We start from the raw sequence: 24,912 nt of genomic DNA, 5'->3' as shown, positions 1-24,912 counted from the left end.
CTGACTTGTGTATCGTCATGGCCCCTGAGATCTTGGGTGACAACTTCGAGGAGGGCTTGGAACACGGCTGCGGGCTTGCGAAGCTCCAATGGGGTTGAGGGCGTTATGTAAAGAGCGATTTGGGGGTGGGTATTGGGGATAATGTAGGGCCTGAGAAGGGAGGGGAGGGAGGTCAGTATCAGAAGGGGGATGGCGGGACGTAGGTAGCGTACGAGGCTGTCAGGTTTCCAGTATGGGAAGGAATTAGCACACTAGCAGCGATCGCTGTGCTTGAAGTTATGATGAGGGAGAGGAAAGCGAAGGAAGAAGCAGGGTTTGAGGAGAAGAGCATCTTTTCTGGTTGATTTCTTAATCTTTCTTCTTGTTTCCCTCTGAGGCTCCCTGCTCGCAATAAAAGATATCCTATCTGAAAAAAAAGAGAATCAAGGCGTTGATCTGGTACACTTATTCGCACTGGAAAGCGGACAGCCAAGAACAACTCATATATACTGCCCGCCAAGACAGAGCGTGGTTGGAATGTGTGAGACACAGGATCTTGAGGCTATCCCGTGTTTCTGCCTGGGAGACATCGCAGTATGCAGATGGTCGATTGAAAGGCTGAGGATTTTTGCGACAGAGGTATCTCACCTACCAACATGCGCGCCTGAAGCGCGGGTACTGTCAAGTAGGTTGAGATTCAGATTGACAATCATCGTCTTCATTACGAACCCGTTGTTGGTTGGTCGATCTGTAGAGGCATTTGGTTGCGCTGGAACACGTGCTTGATCTGCTGTCTTGGCTGAAATAGAGATGTTACACTTCGCACCTTTGTGGCACGGAATCTTGGAATATATTCGAAAAGAAAGATACTGCTGACACGTGGAACTCGGTGGACGATCTTTGCTGAGACCGCTGGCTGCTCCTGTTCTCAATGTACTGATTATTGAATCTTACATCAAGAGACGCCAAGCACCCAAAATAAGAGCTGCCGTGCCAGTGCAGACACCTCTACATAGAAGTGAGCTAATGGAACAGATCGATCTCGGTAGATTAGGGGGACTTACACCAACCACTGCAGAGTGCTGAACTTTACTCCCTCCACCCGCTCCTTCAAGCCTGCGACTTCTTGCTCGATCCTCGACTCTGTCTCTTTGACCTTCAACTCCTGCGCTTTTGCTTCTTCTCTTATACGACCCTTTTCTAAATTCAAGTCAAGTCGCACACTTGCTTGAGCACGACTTATCTCGTCTCGTAACCTGGTATTCAACTTTGTAAGATCATTGGACAGTCTTTCGTGTGAGGAAAGCGTCATAGAAGTGTCACTTGAGTCGAGAGCTAGGAGCTCGGACCGTAATTTCGTAAAGTCGACTTTCTGAGTGTACGTAGACCGGTCCGCATCTGTTCCGAAATACAAAAATCAGCCCTCTAGATGCCCAGCGGCAGTGGGAGATTGTGAATGCGGTGCTCGTACCCTCTTTTAACACCATCGTCCGCGTAAGGTTTTGAATGGACTCCTCTATTACATCTGAAAGCACGAGCATCAAAGCTTTTGATTGTTCTTCTGAGAAACCCTCCCCACGCAATCGTTGTACGAACTTCAATGTATCGAAATGGTGGTCACGGTAGTTGGGGGTGGTCGTTGAGAAAGCCTTGCCGAGTCTCTGCCGCGAGTCACCAGCGGTTACGATGCATCGTCTCTCGTGGATAGGTGCTGAGCGGTGCAACCTGGCCATCGTTCCGGAGCATGGCGTGGCTGCTCTTGAGGTGTAGATATGGCGAGGAGGTTGATGTGGTAAATTGAGAGCTTTCCGAGAAACAACATTGAGTGTGGGGTACCATGACAGCTTCGGGAGAAGAAAGCGCGGTGTGATAGTAGACAAAGCCATCCTCTGGAAATCCTGCTACGACGGGCTTTTGTGAACTGAACAATATGTACAAAATGCGCCTCGGAAATCTAACCTTTTTGGGACGACTGGCCTTGATTAGAACACCAGAATGGCACTACACAAATCCCAGCGATTACCCCTAAGCAGAGGACTTTGGCTTGCAAGACGTCTAAAAGGTTCTTCCGAATATTGTTCCCCCAAAAAGTATATTGATCAGAGCTATAGACATCGATTGAGATGGTACAATACGCGATAGCTGTTCCTCCCAGCGAAGCTCGGGCCTCATGCTCCCTAGAAGCTTCCCTTTTTAACCCTTCATCAATCGTACACATTTACACATGAATCGCATGAATAATTACTTCCACCTCTTCTTGAGCATGACTTACAAGCCACAAGACCCGAGACACAGGGCACGCAACCATTTGCCAAACCACCCCAGCCGGACCAAACCCAATCCATAGTCGTGCACAAAAGCGTCGTGACCAAAATATCACAACCTACAATTCACGACCTGCAACCCTAGTTCCCCAATCATGCCCACCCAATCGACATCACAACGCTCCACCTCACCCCTTAAGCCCAGCCTAGCTTTCTGTTTGTCCTCCCTCCGCTCGTAAACAATTTCCAGCAACTGCCTCGTAGCGATCATATTCCGCCCAATACTATCTTCTTCCAGTTTCCTAAGCAACCCCAACAATTCCTCCCTCTCTTCGGGATACTGGTTTACCACTCCGGCCATGAAGAGTGGAAACACGATGAATTTTCGCTCCATGTGTCCATTAGCTACAATATCCCTACCGAGCTTCAGTATCAAGCCCGCCGACTCTGCAACTTCATGGATGTGCTGGTAGTGGTGATACAATGACTGCGTCGGGTACATCGCTGTGTGTGAATATAGTAGCAGGGAGCGATAGAGAGCGAAGCTATGCTCGAATATGCCGCGAGCGCCGACGGGGAGCAGCTGGTTACAATACCCACTAGCCACGCTGGCTGGCATCTGCACGTTCCAAGTCCGGCGAAGCCGGTCCTGGATCGATTCAATCCGCGTGTGCCAATGCTGAATAGTCTCGGGTCCAGGGGTATTAGGGAGCATTTGGCGTGCTTCGGAGCGAAGTTCACGTGTGAGAAGAGCGAGTTCGGCGGCTAGGATGCAGATACGACGGTGGAAGGAAAGGGAGGAAGGGAGAGCACCGGCATCGCTTGCGCCGGGCGGAGACATCATGATGTTTTGCTGGGGAGTATGTTGGGAATCTGAGCCGATGCCTGTGGGCAGGAGACGGTAACGCAACATGGCGGAGACGTAGTCACCGCCACCCATGCCGGTCAAGACGACGTGCGTGTCAATATTGGCGATCCACCAGACGATGAAGTTGTAGGGCTCGGTGCTATAGAGCTTGCGGCGGAGCAGTGTTATCTGGAGGAGCTGAGATACGTGTTGGGCCCAGTAGGATAACCCTCGGACTTCACCGGCGGCGATCTCGTAAAGGAGTAAGAGGAAGTGTGTGAGGAAGACACCGTCAGAAGCAAGATCTTCTTCGTTATGAAGGGATGCTTTTAGAAGTGGGAGCGCCTGTTGATAGTGTTGCAGGGCGTCGAGGCTTGGGATTCCGTGTTTGTGTGACATTGAAAGTGCGGAAAAGGCCATCAAGGCGTGGTAGAGCTGACTTAATTAGCAAAAGCCGTCATAGACCGTACGCAACCCCAAGCTAAGACACAGTGAAGCACAAGAAGCGAATGACGTCTACAAACACAAGGTACAGAAGACATCCTAGTATCAGCCGAAGAAATCTACAGCATTGAGAAAGAGTAGGAAGCCAGGAGATTGACTTCTAGATACAGGGATCCGAAAAGAGATTGAAGATTTTAGGATTTTAGACAAGAGAGCAGACCTCGCGTTTCAGAGCAGATTGCGGGCTTGGAAGGCAGGGACTACTTACTGGTAAGAAATTGCCGGCCTGTCTCTCAAAGACATCCGGCGCCGTCAAAGCTCCTGTCTCTAACGATGTGCCTAGAGTATCCCGGTGTACTTGAGCGAGATGGCGATGGACAAAGTTCTTGTAGTAGTAGATAATCGAATGATCCCTTCCGTCAGGATGAGCATATCTCATGAGCGGAGTGTTGTCGACAGAGAAGTTGAAGATGTCACCTCGCTGCGCAGAAAGACTTCCTGTAATGCTGGCAGAGCGAGCGGAATAGGTGTTTGATCTTGAGAGACTAGCCTTGGTGGAATTTATTGAAGGTGGAGAAAATGAATTGCTTTCGTAGTCTTCAAACACTTTGAGGACCACGACATCAGGCTCGTTAGAGTCATCACTTGAACTGATATCCCATGAGTGTAACGGAGAATCTGGTCGAGTTATTGGCCTGATATCGGCACGATTTGACGGTGGTCCGCCGTAAGTTGGTACTGCTGGGGGAAAAGGATCGCCTGGAAAGGTTGCCCGATAATCATCAAAGTTGATGAAGCTGGAAAGGTTCACCACAACATTGTAGGTCCCAGGAGGGCGAAATAGCGCCTTTCTCTCCCGATCGTCGTCATTTGTCAGTGTGAGAAAGGGTGGGAGGAGGTCTTCCTCGTTTGGATCAAGCCGTTTCCGCCTCAAAGGGCTATGGCTGGGTTGCCAAACAGGACCAGCGCCTGGACCTAAGCAAGCGGATAATTGTCAGCTTTAATTTCGATCATCGCTCGTTGACCACAGTATGAACAAGGGAGTGAACAGGAGAACGGATCGAGCGATGTGTACCAGGGCTGTACTCGATCATGCTGGCAGATGTTGTAAAGAAAGATGGTCACATACCCCGACCGGATACCTTTCGGATGATTCGCCCAGTATCGTCCTTGAACGACAGGCGTGGGTTATAGTCACATGAATGACCCAATCGAGCACACTGGGTGCATTCAGGCCGTGCTTCGTCACACTTCACTTTCCGCTGCCGGCATGTCCAACATCCGAAGCGTGATCGGGGAGGTAGTCGAGGTCGGGGGAGATTGATGGTGGCTGGTGCGAGAGGATCGACCGCATCTGGCTCTTGCACACTCTCGAATCGCGGAGCAATATTAGGAAGCGAGCTGTTCTTGCTCGTTCGCTGTCTCTTCATCTTTTGGAGATATTGCATATTATGGAAGGGAGTTGGTAAGACGGCAGCCGTCATTGCATTCGAGATGGCAGAAGTCTGTGTCTCATTAATCCTCGTAGCTTTCTGCAAGGATGCAGCTCGGTGAACTTACCCGGAGATACCCGCTGGGAGTGGGAACGACCGCAAGACGCGAGTGGGCGAATAAGGTACGGTAAAAGGAAGAGGGTGGAAGGATCGTCGCTAGCGCCGACCGATGTATTGATATGTGACTGTGACGAGACTGAATCCCAATGCTCCGTGGTCTACAAGGACTGGCGTTCGTCCTCACGACGATCCACGGCGATTAGCTATGAAGTGAAATCAAGATTTCCGAACTGCAATGGGGGTCCGATGGGCGTTTGATGATAGTCGTTTCGACGGTGTAAGACTTTCTCAATTGCTCATCAGGCGGGCCAAGCGCCGGTAGATATGCCCTCCAACAAGAAGCAGCGGGAGACACGTGCTCACCACGAGGCTATCCGTGCGGGACGGGGGGCTAAAGTGGCTGCAATTGAGCTTGACGGGCTTGGTTGGTGGTGGTGGTGGTGTTTCAAGATTGGCTGGTGTGTCGTATGTTTGTGATCTGACGATTTGGTCTGCTGGTGATTGGTTGTTGAAGCAGCAGGAGGAGGAGGCGGCGAGCATGATCGGGGTCTGGAAGGGGAGGGGGGGAGAATGACAATGGCAGAGAAGGATGACATACTCATACCACTCGTCAGCATCAGCAGCATGATAATGGTGATCCATCGTTCGTGTGTATATAAAGATGCAGCAAAATTGGCAAGAGGGTCCGTCATTCTGGGAGCTTGGGGCAGGTCAGACTCGCAAGGATTGGCAAAGGAGGTCAATGCTGCCGACGAGATGGCTGGCTGTCATTGGACCCGTGGCATCATTCGTGCGCTGGGGGTCCACGCCTTTGCTCGACTAAGATTAGCCGTCCGCCTGGGTTCGCGCCGTAAATAAAGATAATCGAGATATAAGGTTAGTGGGGGGCTTAGGCTGTTGTTTATGCCTCGCTCACCTCGTATGCTCGATTATTGGTCATATTACATGTTGTTCCCTTATTCACCGGCCTCTTGTGGCTGCCCTTGCCGCAATAATAATAACAATGCACACTACGACTACTGCCCCTATGTATCATCGCTCGTTGTCTCAGGTGTCATGCCACGTGCGCTCCCTTCCTCTAACAGCGAACGGGCCAACGCCACGAATAAACCACAACACCAACGCCTCCACATGGCCTGAAGAAGCTTAAGAAGCCTTTGGAAACTGTACTATGCTTTGCCACCGGAATTATGCATCAACGCCAAGGGATCCAATGCACCGAGCTCATCAACATTGGGGATAGTCATGCTTTAGTCCAATGTTGTGAAGCGTGCTATACATGAAGTGTTATTGTCGATCCTCTGAAGCCTAAATGTTAGAATGAACCCACCGAGAGCCACTTGTGAAGATGTCTGTTCATTTCTGGTTCCTACGTAAGATGACCGAATGACGGAGTTTCTACATCTGTCTACATTCTCTATGTGATATTCTGAGTCTATCGCTTCATGTCTTCGATACGTCAGAGAACTTCGCTACACGTTCCAAGACTTGCTGTACAGATCCTGATCTTTCCGCTACCCTTGCCCGTTTCAGCTCGTCGCTGAAATTGATTTTGGAGCCCTCTCCTTTCAGAGCTATAGGGGCTAGCTCTACCGCAGCCTCGGCAGCTTTTAGCCGGACGTTCTCAACTTGATCTTGGGCGTTGAATACGTGTCTTGTGTATCCCTTGTAGACCTCTTCTGGTGATGATGGAAGCATCTCAGAGGCTCCTTGCCACCTCTGGAAAAGCAATTTGAGTGACTCGTATATTGCCGTCTGGGCGGCTTTATTTCCTCTTTCAGTCTCGTTGACCCTATCAAGTAACGATAAGCATTGCCTGAGCGCCTTGTTCCAATCGCTGCGTGTAAAGTCTTGAGGATGAGGGGATCGGAGAATTGTCTTGAGAGCATTTGCAATTGTCAGATCCCTTACAGTCTTTGAAGAGGGGCCTCCAGCAGAAGAATCGATGTCCATTTCATCAGAATCCCCGAGAAGTTTCTCGATTGTTGACATAGCGATTTCATACGCTTGGTCATAAAGCTCTGCAGAGTGTTGGCTGTCTACAAAGTCTGATAAGCTTCCAAGGGCATCCTGATGATATACAGGATTATTCCTCCTACTCTCTCGAAGCATTATCTTTGTCGTTTGCTCCATCAGCTTTGGATCTTCTCTGGCCAATGTGCTATGTTTTACAAAGGCCACAAAAGCACGAAGGACCTTTTCTTTACCCTCCCAGGTCTTTCCCACCAATGCCTTCTCGAGGGCCGGCCAAATGGTACGAGCATCTGCGTCGCTTATCGTAGATCCTGCGTTAGTAACTACTTCTGCGATTGAGAAAGCCGCCGTATGCTTGAGGGCCCATCTTGTTGAGTCAAGATGCTGCGAAGCTAATTGAACGATCTCACGCAAATATAACAATACTGCCCTCGACCCTCCGACATTTTCATTCCAAGTGTCCTGGAACAGGCCTTGTGCGCGATCGTTAAGATCATGTTTTGCAACAAATATGAATGGGAGTATCTCTCCAGCCATTGAATTGAAGCGATCCGTAGCGTACTTTGAAAAGGCATGAGTCACGTCTCCGGAAATCATACGCTGTCTGTCCTCCTCAGTATCGAAATAGAGCACACGGCAACTTTCGACGAGCTTCAAAAGAGCACCTTCGCTTGCCAAGCGCGCCAGATATCCACAGGAGATAGCGTAAGCTGAAGAGATAGTATCATTGCGGTCAAATACCTGCTTTTGGGCGATGAACAGGAAATAGTCAGCGTAAGGTTTGAAAACAAAATTTTGCTGGGTTGATAGGGAAACCAGCACACGACTGCAGCCGACTTTTGAAGGAAGCCCGATTACGGTTTTGATAGCGCTCTCAAGGCGTTGCTGCAGCTCGGGCATCGAGCTGTCATCTAGATAGTCCAAGCAACGCTCGATCGCTTCAAGCATGGAAGAACCGCGGATGTGCTTGAGCCGTGCATCATCCAACTCTTGCTTTGTCAAGCCAAAGGTCTCAGCATTCATGTGAACGTAGTTGATCATTTCGGGTTCTATAGAGCTCAACAATGCTAGCAATCGGCCCACAAGCTCAGGTACGAAGGGCCGTAAGATTTTGCCACTGCTCTTTTTTATGATTTGCAAAATCGTTTTGCGGGAAAAATCTTGGACGTCAGGCGCACTAGACTCTAGTCCTTGTGTACTGAGTAGGAAAGGCAAGACTTGCTTGAGCATCTTGTCAGCGGAACGGGATGAAGAATCTCTAGCTTCTAGAGAACGAGTGAGGATGCCGACTAAGACTCTTGAAAGGGACATCGCAGCGGCACGGACAGACTCCTTGATGTCGTCGCATACCTTGAAAGCGAGCGACCAGATCTCATTCAAGTATTCTTCATACATCTCAAGTGACCGACCTTGGACTAGATCCGCTATAGCAGCACAGCTAGCTTGACGTGTGCGCCACTCTTTGTTCAGTATGCTTTTCATCAGGTCTTTGATGATAGCGGTAAAATGCGTGCTGATTGTTGTCACAGGATCTTTGACCAAGGCAGTCCATATATCGTTCATTGCATTGCGGACCCCTGAATTTGGATCAAACCGGTATCGATATAGTGCTGGGTAAAGCTTCGGATTATTTGCAAAATATCCATCCGTATTTGCGTCACTCAGAATATTGCTCAACCCAAATCGACCAAACGCTGCTCTACTTGACCAGATTGCGTTGTGTGAAGCTAGAGACATAAAACGGTAGACCAAGCTGGAATCGCCGACCTCCGACGCCAGACTCATAATGTCTTTGTACGTTCTGACTGAACCATCCCCGGTGGGAAGTGCTCCCGCCTCAAACAATTCGGTGTCCTCTGAGATACTGCCTGCGAGAGTTGAAGTTGTTCCTGTGAATGATCCGACTAAATCGCGTATGAGGTCTGTCTTCAAATCTTGGTTGCCTTTCTCATAGATCAATGTCAAACCACGGGAGGCAGATTCTTGATTCAGGGTTTCTCGATCCGCTAAGAATCCCTTGAAAGCAGCTTGACATTTTTGCAGCCGGCTTTGAACGGCAGGGCGATGGCCGCAAAATTGCACTAGGCAAAGCAACCAGATTACCGTGGCTTGACGAAGGGCAGGCTTGGTTGATTTACACTCTGCAAGAATTCGATCAAGCAGAGCTTGAAGCGTGCTATCATGCTGTGCAGATGGGGGCAGAGCTCCATCCAAATCCAGAGTCGAAATGAACGCCTTTGAATCCCAACCAATGGCTGCGCAGCTAAAAGCTTCGCCTACGGCAAATTGTACCTCGGGTTGACGAACGTTATGAAGCTCGTGTAGTCGGTCGATGATAACCTGCAGAGTCGAGTCCTCGCTTTCTTCCTCGCGACACTGCATGGCTAAATGCCCAAGTGAGGTAATGGCCCTCTCACTACCTTTCTCGCCATTTTCGAAGAATTTTGCGATTGTCTCCACTGGTATCGATGATATGTCGTCAGTGGATAGCACCCCATAGAGTGCAAGCTCAGAGATAGCAAGGAACACGGCGTCAAGTAGCATTTTATCCCGACTTTGAGAGAGAACAGAGAAACAGATGAGTTTGAGTTTCTTTTGTTGCTCGTCAAACGCCCTGATTCGCTCATTCCGGCGGGCGCATCTGCTGAGGAGAAAGGCGGTTGCGAGCAGTGATCCGTATACTTTGTACACATCTGCACCTATAGCGTCCTTCCAAGACCCCAAATATTGCTCGAAGACACCAGACATCCGTTGCAACGTGCTTTCCTCGCATTTCCCAGAGGAAGCTAATAGCCCAAATATTAAGGATGATGATCTGCTCAAGGCGCTGTCGGTAGAGAACATAGGACCCTGTAATTTCATGATGTGCCTGGAAAGGTCACTGTATTCAGAGGTTGGCAAAAACGCACATATTTCAATGAAATATTGGCCAGCCTGTGCTGCTTCGGTCATACTCTGGCTAGTCAGAGCTTTAAAACAGGCATGGAGATAAATTGAAACGGCTCTTGAGAAGTGTACAGAGTCTCTCAAATTGCTGGTGAAAAGTGTTTTGAGGCTACGTCTTGCATCCTCATTGTTAGAAATGAGAGCGTCGATGTTTCTAGCCCATTCCGTGTCAATGACAGGCGGGCTTTCGACCTGCGTCAGGGATTGATGTAGAAGGACACAACGACAATACCCCAGCGCTGCAAAAAATGCGGGTATAAATTGTGGGTTTGAAAGATCCCACTCTGCATCGGGGCCGAAGAGCCGCTCTACTAAAGGTTCAAATGCTGGAAAGTCGGTGGCTTGCACAGCCCCTGAATTTACTGATTCTTGCTTTTGTGAGGGATTGAGGACACGGTGCCAGTACGGATCAAGACCTTTCCTACCTTCTTCAAGAACTTCGCTCCGATCTACATCATGACCGCGTAATGAAAGAATATCGATATACCGCCCGTCTATGTTGCTGTAAGAGAGACACCGATTTGCAAAGCGTAACGATACAAATTTGGTGCTTCGGACTATCCCGGTACTATTTTCGTCACCAACAGTAGGAACGAGACTCATATGGTGCATGAAGAGAGCAGCAAGAGAGTCTTGCAGCTCGAGGATTGGGCGGCCCCCGAAAGCCCTAATTATACTACCTAGAGCATTTTCGATACTCATCGAAATTTCAACTCCTGATGAATCCTCGCTTAGCGAAGTCATTAGCCAACGAAGTAGCTCAAGTGATGGCTCCAGTAAAAGTGTATCAGCGCATGCGGAAGCCAACAAGCCGATACTTTCGTATCCATATGACCTCGAAGCTAATTCACCAGCATCCAAGGGCCCCTCTGTCCGAGGTCTTGGCCATCCCTGATCTTGAATGTAGGTACGAAGATGACTTACTAGGGTTGGCGCAAAGGTAGCAATGTCACGCGGGGAGCTGATCCGTGCAAGCCAATTTGTGAAAGCGAATATTTGGCCTCTGAGTCTTGAGATCTCAAGACCCTTCTTAGACCCTTGGACGTTCCCGTTAGTTTGTGCCTGTGGCTCATGTGCTAGCCCATCTTGTATGATCTTCGTACTGTCCTCAACAAAAGAAGAAGCAGCACTGGAACGGCTCAAGAAGGTCAGGATTTTGGTCTGCAGTGCAGGTCGGGCTGGAAGCGAGCCAGTTGTCCCTCCGCTACCTAGGTAGAGATTATAGAGATTCCTAATGAGAGTCATATCCTCAAGAGAAATAGCAGAAGTAGCTCTTTTTAGCATATCATTGCCAACGTCAGAAATGCGGGAGTTCGTGTCAGCCGAAGCAAACAAAGCGGGTAGAAATCTCTCTTGATCCGTGAATGCTCCACTGGCGACAAAGCGAATACACACGACCTTTGTCTCTGATAGATTCATCCCATCTGATACTCCCGGATTCCAGGTATCAGATTTGCCATAGAGCTGGAGAAAGTTGTAGTCGTCTTCGGTCAAACCAGGGCCACGAGTGGATGGTGGTTTACCGGGACTGAAGAGTACCAACTTACCAGACCAGTCTGCAAGGAATGAAGCATCTTCGGGTTTTTCGCTGAAACCAAATCGTCCTCTCAGCGCTGAATCCTCATTATCACCTCGTGAGGGCAACGATATGCTATGAAGCAGCTTGAGGAACAGGTTGAAAAGGGTTGCCGCATGCTTTGGTGACTCATGATAATTGGCGTGCAAGCCTTTCAAGATGGCTGGCAGTAATTCCAGGCGTTCCTATTGACATTTCGTTTAGCGTGGCCATGTAGACCTGGGGATACAATGGGTTTCGTTCCCGTGCCTGTGAGGATGATAATGAGGAAAGACGGACTCACTGCAGCGGGCAAGCGATTGATACCTTGTTGGACATAGAGAAGATCGAAATGCCGGACAAGGTTGTTCTGCTGCTCCTTGAACTGTCTAAGCAGTGCTTCTACAGGAAGTCTTATGGTTCTTGAAGCAAAAGATTTACTTTAGCCAGGACTCCGCTTTCCATGTCTTCATTTATCACGTACGTACGGTGGTTTTATCCTGGTATTGACATGTTGACAAATGGCAATAATCTAGCGAGGGCCACACTCAGCTCGGCTTCCTGCAAGTCTTTCACAAGAGATGAAAAGTTCAAAAGACACCGTGACACCATAGCATCTCGTCGAGGAATACAGACCTTGTTTCTAACGGCAACGGAGTCTGACGCAAGCTTCAACAAAAGAGGTGGCAAGTAAGTCTTCAGAATAGCTTGTAGAGCTTCATCGGAATCGACAAGAGCAATCTTGAGCTCGACCTTACCGATGAGATTCAACTCTCGAGCCTCCGTATTACCCGAACTCGACATGTTTCAAGAGAAGGAATGTCGCTCAGGGGAGACATGATGCGCAGAGAAGCCCATCGAACTTATATATCGAGCCGCACGTGACTAAAGGCATGGGTAAAGGCATATATAGCTTACGTATGACGACCGAAAGGTAGGACGACCCCGCGGACATTGGAAACCCCGAGAAGACTGTGGCGCACGGCTCTGTCTCTGTGGCTGCCTGTGGCTGCGATGACGTCTCGAGCGAGCTTCAGCGAGGTACGTCCAACTTTACTTGGCTATTCGTTCGAGCTGTTTGCGCACGCATTATTATTCTTACTTGTATTGAGCCCGTCGCATAATATTCAGTCCCCCTTCCCATCATGACGAACTCAACATGGGTACACCAACGACTCCAGCCCCTGCGACGCCGGCTCTTCTTTTGCACCCTCACCCACGGAAGAAGTACATCGCCGCAAGAGCATTCTATCTCACGATTGCGTTGATATGTCTCTTGACTGCATGGAGTGCTGTCTTGTCTAGGGGTCAAGAGCAAGTCGCGGCGCGCGATGATTGGACGTTGCTGCGGCGGGGACAGGCTGGAACAGAGAAGTCTCTCAGCGTCCCAGTCAGAATCGCAAAGAGGGATCAAGCGGTAGGGGAGCCTACAGAATACCACGTAGAATATGCCAATACTAATGCGATCAAAAGTGTGGCCTAGTCCATGCCGCGAAAGACCAGTGTGCCTTCGTACAACAGAATTGTCCAGATGAGGAAGCTGGCCTGTTTTCCTACCTTCAACTCTATTATTGCAAGCTACCCAAGGCAAAACCAGTCGCATTCATCATCATGGTCACCTGGCTCGGTCTTCTATTCACAGCGATTGGTATCGCAGCCAGTGACTTCTTCTGTATCAATCTAAGCACCATTGCAAGCATACTCGGTCTGAGCGAGAGCATAACGGGGGTTACGTTCCTGGCCTTTGGTAATGGCAGCGGAGACATCTTCTCGACGTTTGCAGCTATGAAGACTCATAGTGGAAGTTTAGCGGTGGGTGAGCTTATCGGCGCAGCTAGTTTCATCACTACAGTGGTGGCCGGGTCAATGGCGCTCGTTAGACCTTTCAAAGTTGCAAGAAGGAGTTTCGTTCGAGACGTAGGTTTCTTCATTGTGGCGGCAGGCTTTAGCATGGTGTTTCTTGCCGACGGGTCTTTGCACCTGTGGGAATGCATCGCGATGGTCGCTTTCTACATCTTTTACGTGGTCTTCGTAGTAATCTGGCATTGGTCTCTCAAGCGGAGAGCAAAGCAAAGAAATCTTGAAGATACTGCCCGGAGTCACTACCATATACCAGGCACTGATGAGGGAGCTGTTGAGCCATATCGTGACGAAGAAGGCGAGGAGGTACGGCCATCGAGAAGCCGGGCTACTACCCGAACAGTCTCAATGGAGGATTTTGCAACCCTCGAAAGAGCCGGAAGTCCAATACCAAAAGCCATCGCAGAAGAGATAGACGCCAGCGACGAAACGAGAGACAGATATCTTGCGGAGATCAGCAGCAACATGCGTGTGAGCCGAGTTCGTGCGGGCGAGCGGCGGAACACCATCAATCCCATACGACCCAGCCTCGTCGGAGCCCTGGAATTCACCGCTATCCTTTCTTCATTGCAAAGGTCTAGAAATATTCAAACAATGCCGATCAATCTCCGCCGCTATTCAGACGATCCAACTTTTACGGCGGCCCAGCAGCAGGATAACATGTCTGTCGTTTCTAATCCAGAACGTGCTCATGACGATGTCGATTCTCATGACTTGGCGTCCAATTCTGGAAGGAGTAGTCAGGAAATCGATCGCAACGGCCCACTACGTGTTCGGGCAGTCTCAGCAAATGATGCCCTAGGAATGCGAAGAGACCCCGAAGCCTTTCGGAAACCACAACCAGAAGTTCCACAGGTCGACTTTCTATCCCCTTCGCCACCAAATAGTGGAAAGGTCCCCCCTCCAGGTGTCTCTGAGGCTGAAGACGGACCCAGCAAAGATCCACCTCGATTATCTTTATCGCCCTTTACCGCTGATCAAAGCGACTTGGTCTCCAGCCCTTCAAGTCTGACCCCACAAGACCGCCGACGTTCTATGGATTTACTTGCGCCGCCAGGTGATTCACAGAATCTGCCATCCGTTCACCACAGTACTACTTCCCTTGATCACTCTTCCAAACCTCACGCTCCAAAACTCGATATTCCCCGGTCACCAGCATCATCACCAAGAGGAACCCCTCTTTCACCATTTCCAGAGTACCACGATGACCCAAATTTCCTGCCGTCACTATCGCGTTCGCGGACGCCTAGCATACGATTACCTCCTCCAAGTCTTGGCTCGGAGTCGACTTTCCGCCAGGACATCTTCCAGGAGTCGGAAAAGCCACTACGATGGTGGCCATACAGGATTTTACCATCCCCTCAAATACTTCTGTCTACGATTTTTCCAACGTTGTACAATTGGAAGCAGAAAAGCATCTGGGAGAAGATGCTTGGTGTTGTCGCAGCACCTAGCGTCTTTCTCCTCGTCATCACCTTACCGACTGTAGAGGCAGAGAAAGACGACGATTTACCTGACATTGTCGATCCAGACCCTGGACTGCTTTCTCCAGACAAAAGTCACTCTCGCAAAAAACCTCACGTTCCTGTGGTTTCAGAGAGCCCTGAACAACTTCCGCTGCGGGACCCTCAAACCCACCGTTCAAGAAAGTACACGAACGGCAATAATCTCGCGGTCTCCCCGTCCATCAACGTCACTGCACCCGAGCCTCTTGACATCCCAGCTCCTCGACTCAACAAGCCCACTCAAGACAATACTCACGCAGCATCAGATTCGGAAGCCTCCTCACCAAAGGCCTGGAACCGTTGGCTTATCGCAACTCAATTATTCACGGGCCCCTGGCTGATCGTCCTCCTCATCTGGGCAAATATCTCCCCATCGAATCCGCGCGCCCTTCTCCTCCCAACCCTTTACAGCCTCCTCGCCTCCCTAATAGCCCTCTCCCTTCTCCTGCTTTTCACTTCCCCCACTCGGCCTCCTCGCTATCGCTACCTTCTCTGCTACCTCGGTTTCGTAATAGCCATTGCCTGGATCAGCACGATCGCAAACGAAGTCGTTGGCGTGCTGAAAGCCTTCGGGACCATTCTCAGCATCAGCGACGCCATCCTTGGTCTTACCATCTTCGCCGTTGGGAACTCTTGCGGGGATTTAGTCGCTGATATCACGGTCGCAAGGCTCGGGTATCCTGTAATGGCACTGAGTGCATGTTTCGGAGGGCCGATGCTGAATATACTGTTAGGCATTGGGTTGAGTGGGTTATATATGACTGTGAGGGGCGCCGAGAATAGGGAGAGGAAGCATCCGGGTGAGCCGTTGAGGTATAAGCCGTACCAGATTGAGGTTGGCGGGACGCTGCTGATCAGTGGGGTAACGCTGCTTGTCACGCTGGCCGGACTGTTGATTGTGGTGCCACTAAGAGGCTGGTGGATGGATAAGCGGGTTGGAGTGGGGTTGGTGGTATTGTGGACGGCTAGCACGATTGGGAATGTCATTGCGGAGGTTTTAGGATGGGAGAAGAAGTTGACGTAGGAAAAAAAAGTGGCAGAGGCGGTATATGCAAGCCTTTGCATTGCATGCGTGTGAATCGGGGTTGGTCATTGGATGACGCCTGCTCATTGTACATGATCTACCTTTTTTTGTGTTTGTACTTTATGCACCCTTGGACATATCATTATGACCTTGAAACCGACCACAAAACAAGGCTACCATGCTCTTTGTCATTAGCTCGAAGGCTGTACTTGGTCATGAACCTGCTTTTCCGTTCTTACTCTTGTATTGACACTTCATTTGAAAAGCTATATTCAAGACTTTCTAGAATAGGTACGACGGCCGAGTACTCAGACGATCGTACATTTCGAACTCCTTTGAAACCGTACCTCGGCGACTATCGTCCAAACTCCAGGCTTGGCACAATAACAGGCCCATACTTATTCACGCCAGCGGCCTGTACAGGGCCCTGGGCAGGTACTACAGCCTGTCCTTCTGACTGCACCATAAAGTCTACCGCCAGACTCAACCTCCCTGCCGCTTTGCTTTGCAGTCCTGGGGTGGAGGGCGGATAAGCGCCCTGCACAGCTTCAGGATCATATGGCACAATTGCCACGTAATTCCTCCTACCCATCAGTTTTTTCGCCTCCCTCGGCCTCCCATCTGGTTCCTGCGTGAAGATCTCCATCATGTCTTCCTTCGTATCTGATGGGGCGTTGGTGCTTCGCTGGCCATTTTGCGGCACATAGAGAGGTTTTTGGGATGAGTGCAGCATTTTCAGGACATACGACGGAGGAGGAGTATTTACAACGCTGGAGGAGATGAGCTGATACATGGTTTTGTGGTCCGTTGGTTTGGATGGGTCATGAACCAGACCGGCGCCGCAAACGGAGACGGCGCCTGAGAGGAAGGTCATACGGATGGACTTTTGGTGAGCGATTTGTTGGAGGGTACGGATTAAATAGGTGCGCTCCAGGTCCTGAGTTGAGGTCAACTATTAGAACCCCAATCAGTCTCGAGTACAGTGCCTTACCTTAGATTCATGCGTCCATTGATCTCGTAATTCGTCAAGCATGTCGATGTCGCCGAATGGGGAGAGAATGCCGCCCATGAGACCTGACTTGCCAACAGCCTTCTTGACAGAGTCAAAACCAGATCCTACAACACCTTTCGCTCCGACCACTCCTGCAACAGATGAGGTTAGCTTGCCAACGAGATTATAAGTCCCTGTGACTGCCTTCTTTCCTGTCGCGACGGTGTGAGCAATTTGCTCAGCAGCTTCTAGTCTCGGATAGATCAAAGGCACTGAAATCATCCAAATGCAATGCTGTACGCTCTGCGGTAACATTGCGATCTTGGGGAACAGGCCTTGATAAGTTGGGCCAGCTAAGACCTGGTGTTGGTTTCTCTCTGATCGACAATCCGGTCCAACAACGGCAACAGCCGGGCCAAGGTGTTTGATGAAGTGCCAGCCAGTCCCAGTGATGGTGAAGATATCGGTATCGACGCTGACGTTGCGTAGAATTTCTAGCGTTGTGTGGTGTTGGAATAATAGATACATCTCTATGCCTATGCGGCCGATATTCTTGAACATGTGACTGAATTGCATGTATTCTGGATATGAACCAAAGCCGTCAAAGCTAGAATTTCTCTTGTTAGCTCGAAGTGCCCAAGGCGAGGTGTGGAATTAGTGTACTTACATTTCATGATCATCAAGTTGCAAAATGTAGGGTATTTGGGCGAAAGCCTCGCGGAGAAAGGGCTGATCGAAATGGCTTGTATAGTAATGGAAATATGCATGCGATACGTCTTCTTCGTGCTGGGCGGTCCATTGAGCGTTCTTTCGATTGTCCTTTCCACTCATCGCAAGCCATTGTTTAAGCGTTGGAATTTCCTTCCATATCCTGTCAGCATAGATTTGGTCACCAAGCCCCAGCTGCGTATGAAAGCCACCGCACTCAACGTGTTTCTGCATTATGTCTTTCCACATGTAACCGATGCCGCCAATGCGAGTCCTTTCGTTAGCATTTACGTTTAGCGAGAAGTCATTACCAGAAGTAGCGATGAAGCGCCAATTCGTCTCATGCTTACCAGCAACGAGGAATTCATAGCGTGTGCAGCCAAGGTGTGAGGTGATAGCGTACGTCCATTTGGAACTACCCTCTTCCTCCATTTGCAAGTCGAGATCGTACCGGTAGAAAGTCCATCTTTGATGTACAGAAATACCTTGGCCCTTCAATTGCCGCGGATTTGGCGAAAGGTCTACACTTTGATGAATATGAATGGTCGGAGGCTGTGGTGCGTCCGTCACGAGCAATATTGAGCCAAGCCAAACTCCTCGCTCTAGGTCCATATTCGTATATCTCAAGTATGGTCCAAAATAAACTCCGTTTGTGGGCGCTACCTTGTACATGTCAACCCCTGCGCTTGGTGGGGGTCCGGTAAATCCGGCAACCGTAGGCGTTGCACTCATGATGCTCTCTGCGTATCCAGGCGTGGCCGGCTGCATCCCTGGAGAGGCCAGTGGCTTTCCGCTAAGCACACTCAATCCGGGTGAAGCGAGAGGATTGTGGTAGCTGACGCTGCCTGTGGGAGAAAGTGGCTCGTTCAGATTTAGCGGAGTGGGCCCTTTGGGAAATTCCCATTGCGTTGATTGCGTGGGTAGGTGAATATAGTAGTAATGTCCTGAGTTCGGATCCAGATGCGCAATCCATCCTTCAGGGAGCGGTGGCGGAGCTGCTGGGCCAACGCCGTCGTTTGCTGGGGAGGATGAAGGTTTCAGCTGTTGCGAAGCTCCGTGCTGAGCGGTGGCAAATGTTTGCTCTGGTCGCTGAGAGGCGCTGCTTTCTGGTCTCGGGTCATTCGCGAACGCCGGATGATCAGGGTGTGCCGATTGGGGTGTTGCAGCAGTTACTACTGCCGCTCCGGCCGCTGACCCCATCCCAATGCCAGCTGCAGCGGCCGCAGGAACTGGTCGACTTTGTTTTTCGTTAGGATAGCCCTGCACTGTAGCTGCATGCGAGTTCGAAGGTGAATATGCTGGTGGAGGAGAAGCAGAGACGTGCATTCTGTGCATATCTTGCTCTAAAGCCACTGTGTCCGGTCCAATACGGCCCCCGCTCGATTGTGCAGTTTGTGGGGAAACCATGTGGCCTTGAGGCATTGGGGACTCAATCGGAGGTGAATTCATTGCTTCACCGGGGCCTTGGTATACTGTTGGAGGTCCATGAGGCTGACTCCCCGGTTGTTCTGTTGGTGTCCATCTTCGAATAGGCTCGGGTCGCTGATCTAGGCTGTCAGGCTTGGGGTAGTTGTTCGCTCTTTGCTGTGCAGCAGCATTTTGCGCTTGAAGGCTGTTTAATGTGGAGGTTCCTGCTATTCCTGCAGCAGCATATCTAGCTTCTATCCCTCCACCAGGTACTTCTCCCGGTGCAACTATGGGAGTTTCTGGCGGCGGCGGAGAGCCCCGCTGTGCCTTTGTAGTTGATGTCGAAGCTGTAGAAGCTAGCCTATTGACACCAGCAGGGTCTGGCAGGTTGAGATTGCTGCTTCCGGGTGCTTGGCCACCGTTTGCGGATCCTGGTGGTGGCCAATATTGTTGGTGATATTCAGGATATGGATTTAGATCGCTATCCTTGGGACTTGCCCCGTCTCGGCGAGGCATTCTCTGGAATAGGCCTTCCTTATCTGGCGCTTCCGGTCCTGGAGAATCAGGCAGAGGCTTTGGCGCATTGCCCCTTCTCTCCGCTAGCCTTGGTGCACCTCCGCGCCCATCGCGGGGCCTCAATAATGCGGGAGGATATTCAGGTATTCCCGCTCTTGATGGATCCGAAGAATCAGCTCGAGCGCGTGAGCTGTGGGACGGAGGGGAGTGCCTCGTCTGTCCTTCACTTGTAGTGCGCCCTTGTGTCGGCCGCGATTGCATTCGAATCCGATCGTCTGGGTATGGTAGGGGAGCCGGCGAGCTCGATGCGCCGGGGGTAGAGGAAATGCGCCTGGTCGAATATCTGGCTCGGGAGACCTCGATTCTCCTTTGTGTATTCTCAGAGGTTCAACGGTAGGCGAGTCCGTGTGACTCGGGCGTTCGAAAAACATCTCTTCATCTGGCTTCCCATGACGACTTCCAGATGAGGCCATAGCTGATTTCCTATATACTAAGGTCGCAGATGCGGTCGCCCTAGTTCGATGAGGAGCTAAGAATAGCTTCTTTGGATGCGGGACTGCGTGAGAAGAGGGCAGCCACGAAGCTCAGGCAATGCAGAGCGCTTAAAGGCAGCGGAGAGATACAGTCACATGTACATAATCACATCATTCGTCGGAGTCATCAAAGGCAAGGAAGAGCATTATCTGTTAGATCGAGCACTATACAGCGTCCTGAGTATTGCTAGCCCAGCTGGAGCCGCCGACGTTTGCTATTGGCAGAGAGCTTCAAGAGGCCTACCTGCGGGGCGACGAGCTCTAGCCGCCTACGACTCAACGAGCCAATAGCATCTCAGTAAGTCCCTGCGGCCTACGAGTACCACCTATGGCAGAGGTGTAGTTCACAGAAGGCGGCTGTGGGTGCAAATGTGGTTGTGTTTGTCTTTCGTTACAACAGGCAGTGCAATTCTCATGATTTTTTCATTCCACTATTTCTAGCTCACTTTTACGATCCCAAGCGAACTCGTCCTTCCAAGCTCCCCAGATGCGTTCCAATTCCTGAATATATCGTTCATGAATCTCATTCACATACGCTTCTTTCGGTTCGCTCGCATACTGTACCTTGATGGGCTTGCCCACGACCACATTGACGGGTCTGCGATACGGCATCATGCCATAGTCGTAATTAAACACGCCTCTTGCGTGGAACAGGGGGACAGTGAACCCGAAAAGTTTCTTGACAACAAGCTGGCCTTTGTGTATGAAAGGGTGCTGCTCTGGATCCACTTGATCGTAAAGATCATTCTCCCCGAAAGCCAAAGTAGGGACCAGGTCAGCCCCTGTCCGTATAGCCAACTTAACGAAGCCCTTCCGTTTCCTTAACACCAATTTAAGCAATCCAGGCTGCGCATCAAGAGACTCTGCGGCTCCTCCCACGACTATGGTAATAGCACGGCCCATGCCTATTGTGCCCATCATTAACACGTGGTTCACCTAAATGAGAGACTGGCTTACCTTCTCCATTTTGCCCTCCTTTTGAAAGTAGATTTTCGCAGGACTCTCTTGAAACTGAAGCCAAACCCATAGCAAGCGCATAGTCACGATAGAATGGTACTCGAAAGTTCGAGTCCAAGGTAAGGAGGGTATTTGTGATTCCTGGGAACAATTGAGAGAAGCCAAGAGCCTCTGTGGCGAAAGCCGCGAAGGCTCCATGTGAAATGATACCATGAGGATGATATCCGAAGATGTATTTGCGGGTAGGAGGAAGTGGCTCCGATCGATGAAGCCTCGCTGGGTAATATGAGGCGAAGAGTGACCATATCGGAAGGGAGCGGAGGAAATTGGAGCGGTGCCTTAGGGTGCCAGACTCTCCGGCATTGGAAAAGAGAATGAAGATGATGTACGGCAGTAGGATAGGCCAGAAAAGGGGTATGGAACAGAGGAAGAAGAACGCAGCCAGAAGGCCGGCAATGCTCAGAGTATGAGCAAGAACGAGCAGAGTTTGAAGCCTCCGCTTTATGGGGACAGATAAAGGTGCAAATCGAATGCTAATGAAAATTTAGTAAGGTGATCGACTTCGAAAAGGTTTAGGCAAGTATCGTACTGGCTTCGCTCCCAGCGCGCTCCTGCCTTTCGTCCACTGAGTAACTCACTATTCCTCCGTCTTGCAGTAAAGGGCTTCTTCTCCTCTAGCTCTTGGACAGGCCCTAGGCTTACGAGGTGCTCTCCTTCTTTGTCGACATATCTCTCAACAACCACTTTTTCTGTTTTTCCATCTTTCAATGACCCATTTGTTTCCACTGATTTGGGCCTTGTGTGTAGATTGCGGTGAGGGCTAGCGTTGGATGTGTCTTCCCCCTCCCCAGTAAATATCTCCGCGCCGTGTGAAGATACACTATCGTCATTTTCTGCTGCGACGCTCGCATATGATTTCAACGGCAAGTGATTCTCGCGCGTCAGCAAAGGTCCGCCATTTTGTACTATTGCCGTGGCCATTGCAATTATGGTATGCTAGGTCTTTTCGTGCCTTTACTGTTTACGTCAACTGTAATCGACTCATTGTAAGATATTGATAGTCTGAGATCAAAAGTAATTTGATTGGCAAAAGCAATGCGACAAAAGCTGAAGTCCGGTAGTAATGCTGAGCCGAGGGGGCTTGGCAATGGGCGGATGACGCACGTCTTCAAATGGCAAGATAACCAATAAGAAATTCTTCTCACAGCATTTGCTTCAAAAAGTTTTGTAGTAATCCTGGGTTTCACGCCGTGTTCAACGCAGGCATGAAGCGACTAGACGGGGCTATAAGAGATCGCAACACAGATTTGCAGTCATGGTCCTGAACTTCACAGCGGCACATTCTTCTCGTGTAGGGAAAAACCCCCAGAGGAGAAATCCACTCTTGAAGCGGTCGTCATCTTCAACGTTTACAAACAGTAGCACTCGCAAGTCAGCAAAGAGGCTAAGCTCGAAGCAGGATGTAGTGAATGAACATGAAAATAGCCCCTTCGATGAACATTTGAAGGACCTTGGCCTGATAAACTGTCTCGGAACAGACATAGAGCTAAATGACATACCTCAGCTGATCGGTCATGTACTAAGCCATAGATTCGATGAGTTACCAGAAGCTGGCGGTTTCAACAGTACTCGAATTTCGAAGATTTTGGCCTTTCGGAAGGCTCTCCCTCCAATACTAACAACAGCTAGTATTCATGGATTGACGCCTTCGACCACCAGGGCCGAGCGCGAAATATCAGAATTGACGAAGGGTGGCATTATAAGAAAATTTTCAGTCCCTGGCCGAGATATTGGAGGGCCAAGTGTGGGGGAAGGCATTGCCTTATCGGGTGATGTCGATGCTCTTGTTCGACAAGCTCGGGGTCTCGATTCGGCATTAGCAAATAAGTTCTTGACAGATATCCACCAGGAGCCTGTCGGGCAAACTTTCCGGTGTGGAGGGAATTATACAGCAGAGGAAATTACTGCGCTCATGCGAGCCGGTTTCTTGACTTCGAGGTCTGGCAGCAATCATTCTGGGAGTATTCTGTTTCGCTCGTCCTCTGCGTCTGCTAGCACTGCGACATCTATCCCCACCTTGTCCAGGGCAGTATCAGGATCAGTGGCAGCCGTGGGAGGGGAAGATGCAATTCACAATGCTGGAGGTCGATCTGGCTTTCGCCAAATGCATCTTTCAAAAGAGAAAGAAAGTCTCGAGCAGAACCAAGGCTCATCATTGCAGCGTTCCCTCCCAGGAATGGGCCCTTATCTCAAGCTTGTGACTGCTGCCCGTTCACACTTGATCTCCCTCATTGAGAAGGCAAAATTTCGCGAGTTACCATTGTACTTACTGCGAGAACGTTGGGAGGGGCACATCTCTGCTGATGACCATGCGGCGAAGTCAAAGAAATATCGGGGCGAATTCGCAGGTGTGCTACCTGCTCGAACGCGCAAATGGAAACAATTCAACGGCCTGGCATTTGATTGGGTTCTAGCCGAATGCTTGGGGGCAGGTCTGATAGAGATCTTTGAGACTGGGAGCGTCGGCCATGCAGCTCGCTTGCTTTGAGTAGAGTTTTGCATTCTCGCCGACTATTGGGGGCCATGCTCAAAATCACAAGTTTTCGTCAAAGCAACGGTAATAGGCTCTATGTGCCTCTAGACACCAGATCCACAAAGGGTCAGGCATGGGATATGCACCAGATGCTACTTTAAATAGGACCTCATGGGATCTACGTGCCCCCATTAAGCAATACGCACGCCCCCGAGGGATGTGGAAATTAGTCCTGTCCCACTAATCGTGCCAAGCCGGTGCGGGAGTGGGACAGGACTACTTTCCACATCCCTCGCCCAGCCGTCTGATGGATTCAAGGTGCGGGGGCTACCTAAGCGACCTGAAGTACCTGAAGGCATCCTTCCCGCCGGCACAGAATCCCGTCCTTCCATATGGAAGGTCTTGGAGGGGATCATCCTGGAATGCTTCGTACTGCTTTGCTATTCTCATATCCCGAGTACTAATTCGGTTGGTTCTACGTGGGCCACGCTGTCCGTGGAGTTGAGAGTCTGTTTTACAGGGTGCCTGGGACTGATGATAGATCAGATTCGGCGCCAAACACGGACGAATTCAGATCTTCGCTAATCTGAATTTGTACACGTCAGGACCCTGTCGTAATACCACTACTATCATACTATGTAATTTAGAGCGTTCTCGAACGACCGCTGGGAAAAGCAGGCAGGGTCCAGAGGTGGCAGTGCGCGTGGCGCAAGGACAAGACCCACACTCTCTCATTTGGAAATATGACCGAGGCACCCACGCTTAGATGACTGGCAAGACGGGGGTTTTGCGACAGTCCAGTGAAGATTTTGCTTGTGAGCGAAGCGATCACTGACTTTGGGACAACAGAGGCTACCAGCCCTTGTGCTCTGAAACTCTCTCCTCTCACGGTATCCTCCGACAAGCTCATGCGACTCTAGGAGGAGGGCACTTGAAGCAGTCTTTGCTTGCAAAATGAGGGTATGTGCCAGCAATACTGCTGCAGAGCTCACTTGTTGAGTTCAGAATAATGGTGACCAGCTCTCCGCGTTCCAATGAGGAGTACTGGAAATATTAAACAGGCAATTGACGTCCATGACCCCACAAGTTGAGGCCTTGTGTGGTCTTCCCCTGGAAATTGAAAGATCTTTCGCCGGCGCAGGCAGCCCAGCTTGCAGGGGACGAGGCCGGAACAGTGAAGTTTCAAGGGTGATTGACAAGCCGAACACAGCCACAGGCCTAGAACTTGGCACGCAAGCCCTATCGCACCCATGTTGACTCGTTCCCAAACACTGCAACAAAGGCTCTCTTTTGCGGCATTCGGAGTAATCTCAGCC

At 50.3% G+C, this 24,912-nt stretch overlaps 7 protein-coding genes across 7 annotated transcripts; 2 read left to right on the top strand and 5 right to left on the bottom strand.

The window, feature by feature from the left end:
• Window positions 1–929: 929 nt before the first annotated feature.
• Window positions 930–1,712, bottom strand: KY384_009050 (uncharacterized protein; the record flags this gene model as incomplete). The annotated part of the gene is made up of 3 exons (XM_044817536.1): window positions 930–987; window positions 1,044–1,377; window positions 1,451–1,712. 3 exons carry the CDS (start codon window positions 1,710–1,712, stop codon window positions 930–932), a joined length of 654 nt encoding a protein of 217 aa, XP_044664689.1.
• Window positions 1,713–2,355: 643 nt separating this feature from the next.
• KY384_009049 (uncharacterized protein) lies at window positions 2,356–4,628 on the bottom strand (the record flags this gene model as incomplete). Its single annotated transcript, XM_044817535.1, has 3 exons — window positions 2,356–3,435; window positions 3,803–4,509; window positions 4,610–4,628. 3 exons carry the CDS (start codon window positions 4,626–4,628, stop codon window positions 2,356–2,358), a joined length of 1,806 nt encoding a protein of 601 aa, XP_044664688.1.
• Window positions 4,629–6,530: 1,902 nt separating this feature from the next.
• KY384_009048 (uncharacterized protein) lies at window positions 6,531–12,366 on the bottom strand (the record flags this gene model as incomplete). Its single annotated transcript, XM_044817534.1, has 2 exons — window positions 6,531–11,768; window positions 12,199–12,366. 2 exons carry the CDS (start codon window positions 12,364–12,366, stop codon window positions 6,531–6,533), a joined length of 5,406 nt encoding a protein of 1,801 aa, XP_044664687.1.
• Window positions 12,367–12,721: 355 nt separating this feature from the next.
• Window positions 12,722–15,951, top strand: KY384_009047 (uncharacterized protein; the record flags this gene model as incomplete). The annotated part of the gene is made up of 2 exons (XM_044817533.1): window positions 12,722–13,036; window positions 13,084–15,951. The coding sequence occupies 2 exons, from the start codon at window positions 12,722–12,724 to the stop codon at window positions 15,949–15,951; spliced, it is 3,183 nt and encodes a 1,060-aa protein (XP_044664686.1).
• Window positions 15,952–16,306: 355 nt separating this feature from the next.
• KY384_009046 (uncharacterized protein) lies at window positions 16,307–19,573 on the bottom strand (the record flags this gene model as incomplete). The annotated part of the gene is made up of 3 exons (XM_044817532.1): window positions 16,307–16,888; window positions 16,943–17,549; window positions 17,610–19,573. The coding sequence occupies 3 exons, from the start codon at window positions 19,571–19,573 to the stop codon at window positions 16,307–16,309; spliced, it is 3,153 nt and encodes a 1,050-aa protein (XP_044664685.1).
• A 956-nt stretch (window positions 19,574–20,529) lies between these two features.
• KY384_009045 (uncharacterized protein) lies at window positions 20,530–22,044 on the bottom strand (the record flags this gene model as incomplete). Its single annotated transcript, XM_044817531.1, has 3 exons — window positions 20,530–21,011; window positions 21,064–21,596; window positions 21,653–22,044. The coding sequence occupies 3 exons, from the start codon at window positions 22,042–22,044 to the stop codon at window positions 20,530–20,532; spliced, it is 1,407 nt and encodes a 468-aa protein (XP_044664684.1).
• A 334-nt stretch (window positions 22,045–22,378) lies between these two features.
• Window positions 22,379–23,611, top strand: KY384_009044 (uncharacterized protein; the record flags this gene model as incomplete). Its single annotated transcript, XM_044817530.1, has 1 exon — window positions 22,379–23,611. The coding sequence occupies one exon, from the start codon at window positions 22,379–22,381 to the stop codon at window positions 23,609–23,611; it is 1,233 nt and encodes a 410-aa protein (XP_044664683.1).
• Between the last annotated feature and the right edge of the window lie 1,301 nt (window positions 23,612–24,912).

The sequence above is a fragment of the Bacidia gigantensis genome (assembly GCF_019456465.1).
Source record: "Bacidia gigantensis strain McMullin 20006 chromosome Unknown scaffold_268, whole genome shotgun sequence".
Lineage (NCBI taxonomy): Eukaryota > Fungi > Ascomycota > Lecanoromycetes > Lecanorales > Ramalinaceae > Bacidia > Bacidia gigantensis.
This window is presented reverse-complemented; position numbering and strand designations above follow the sequence as displayed.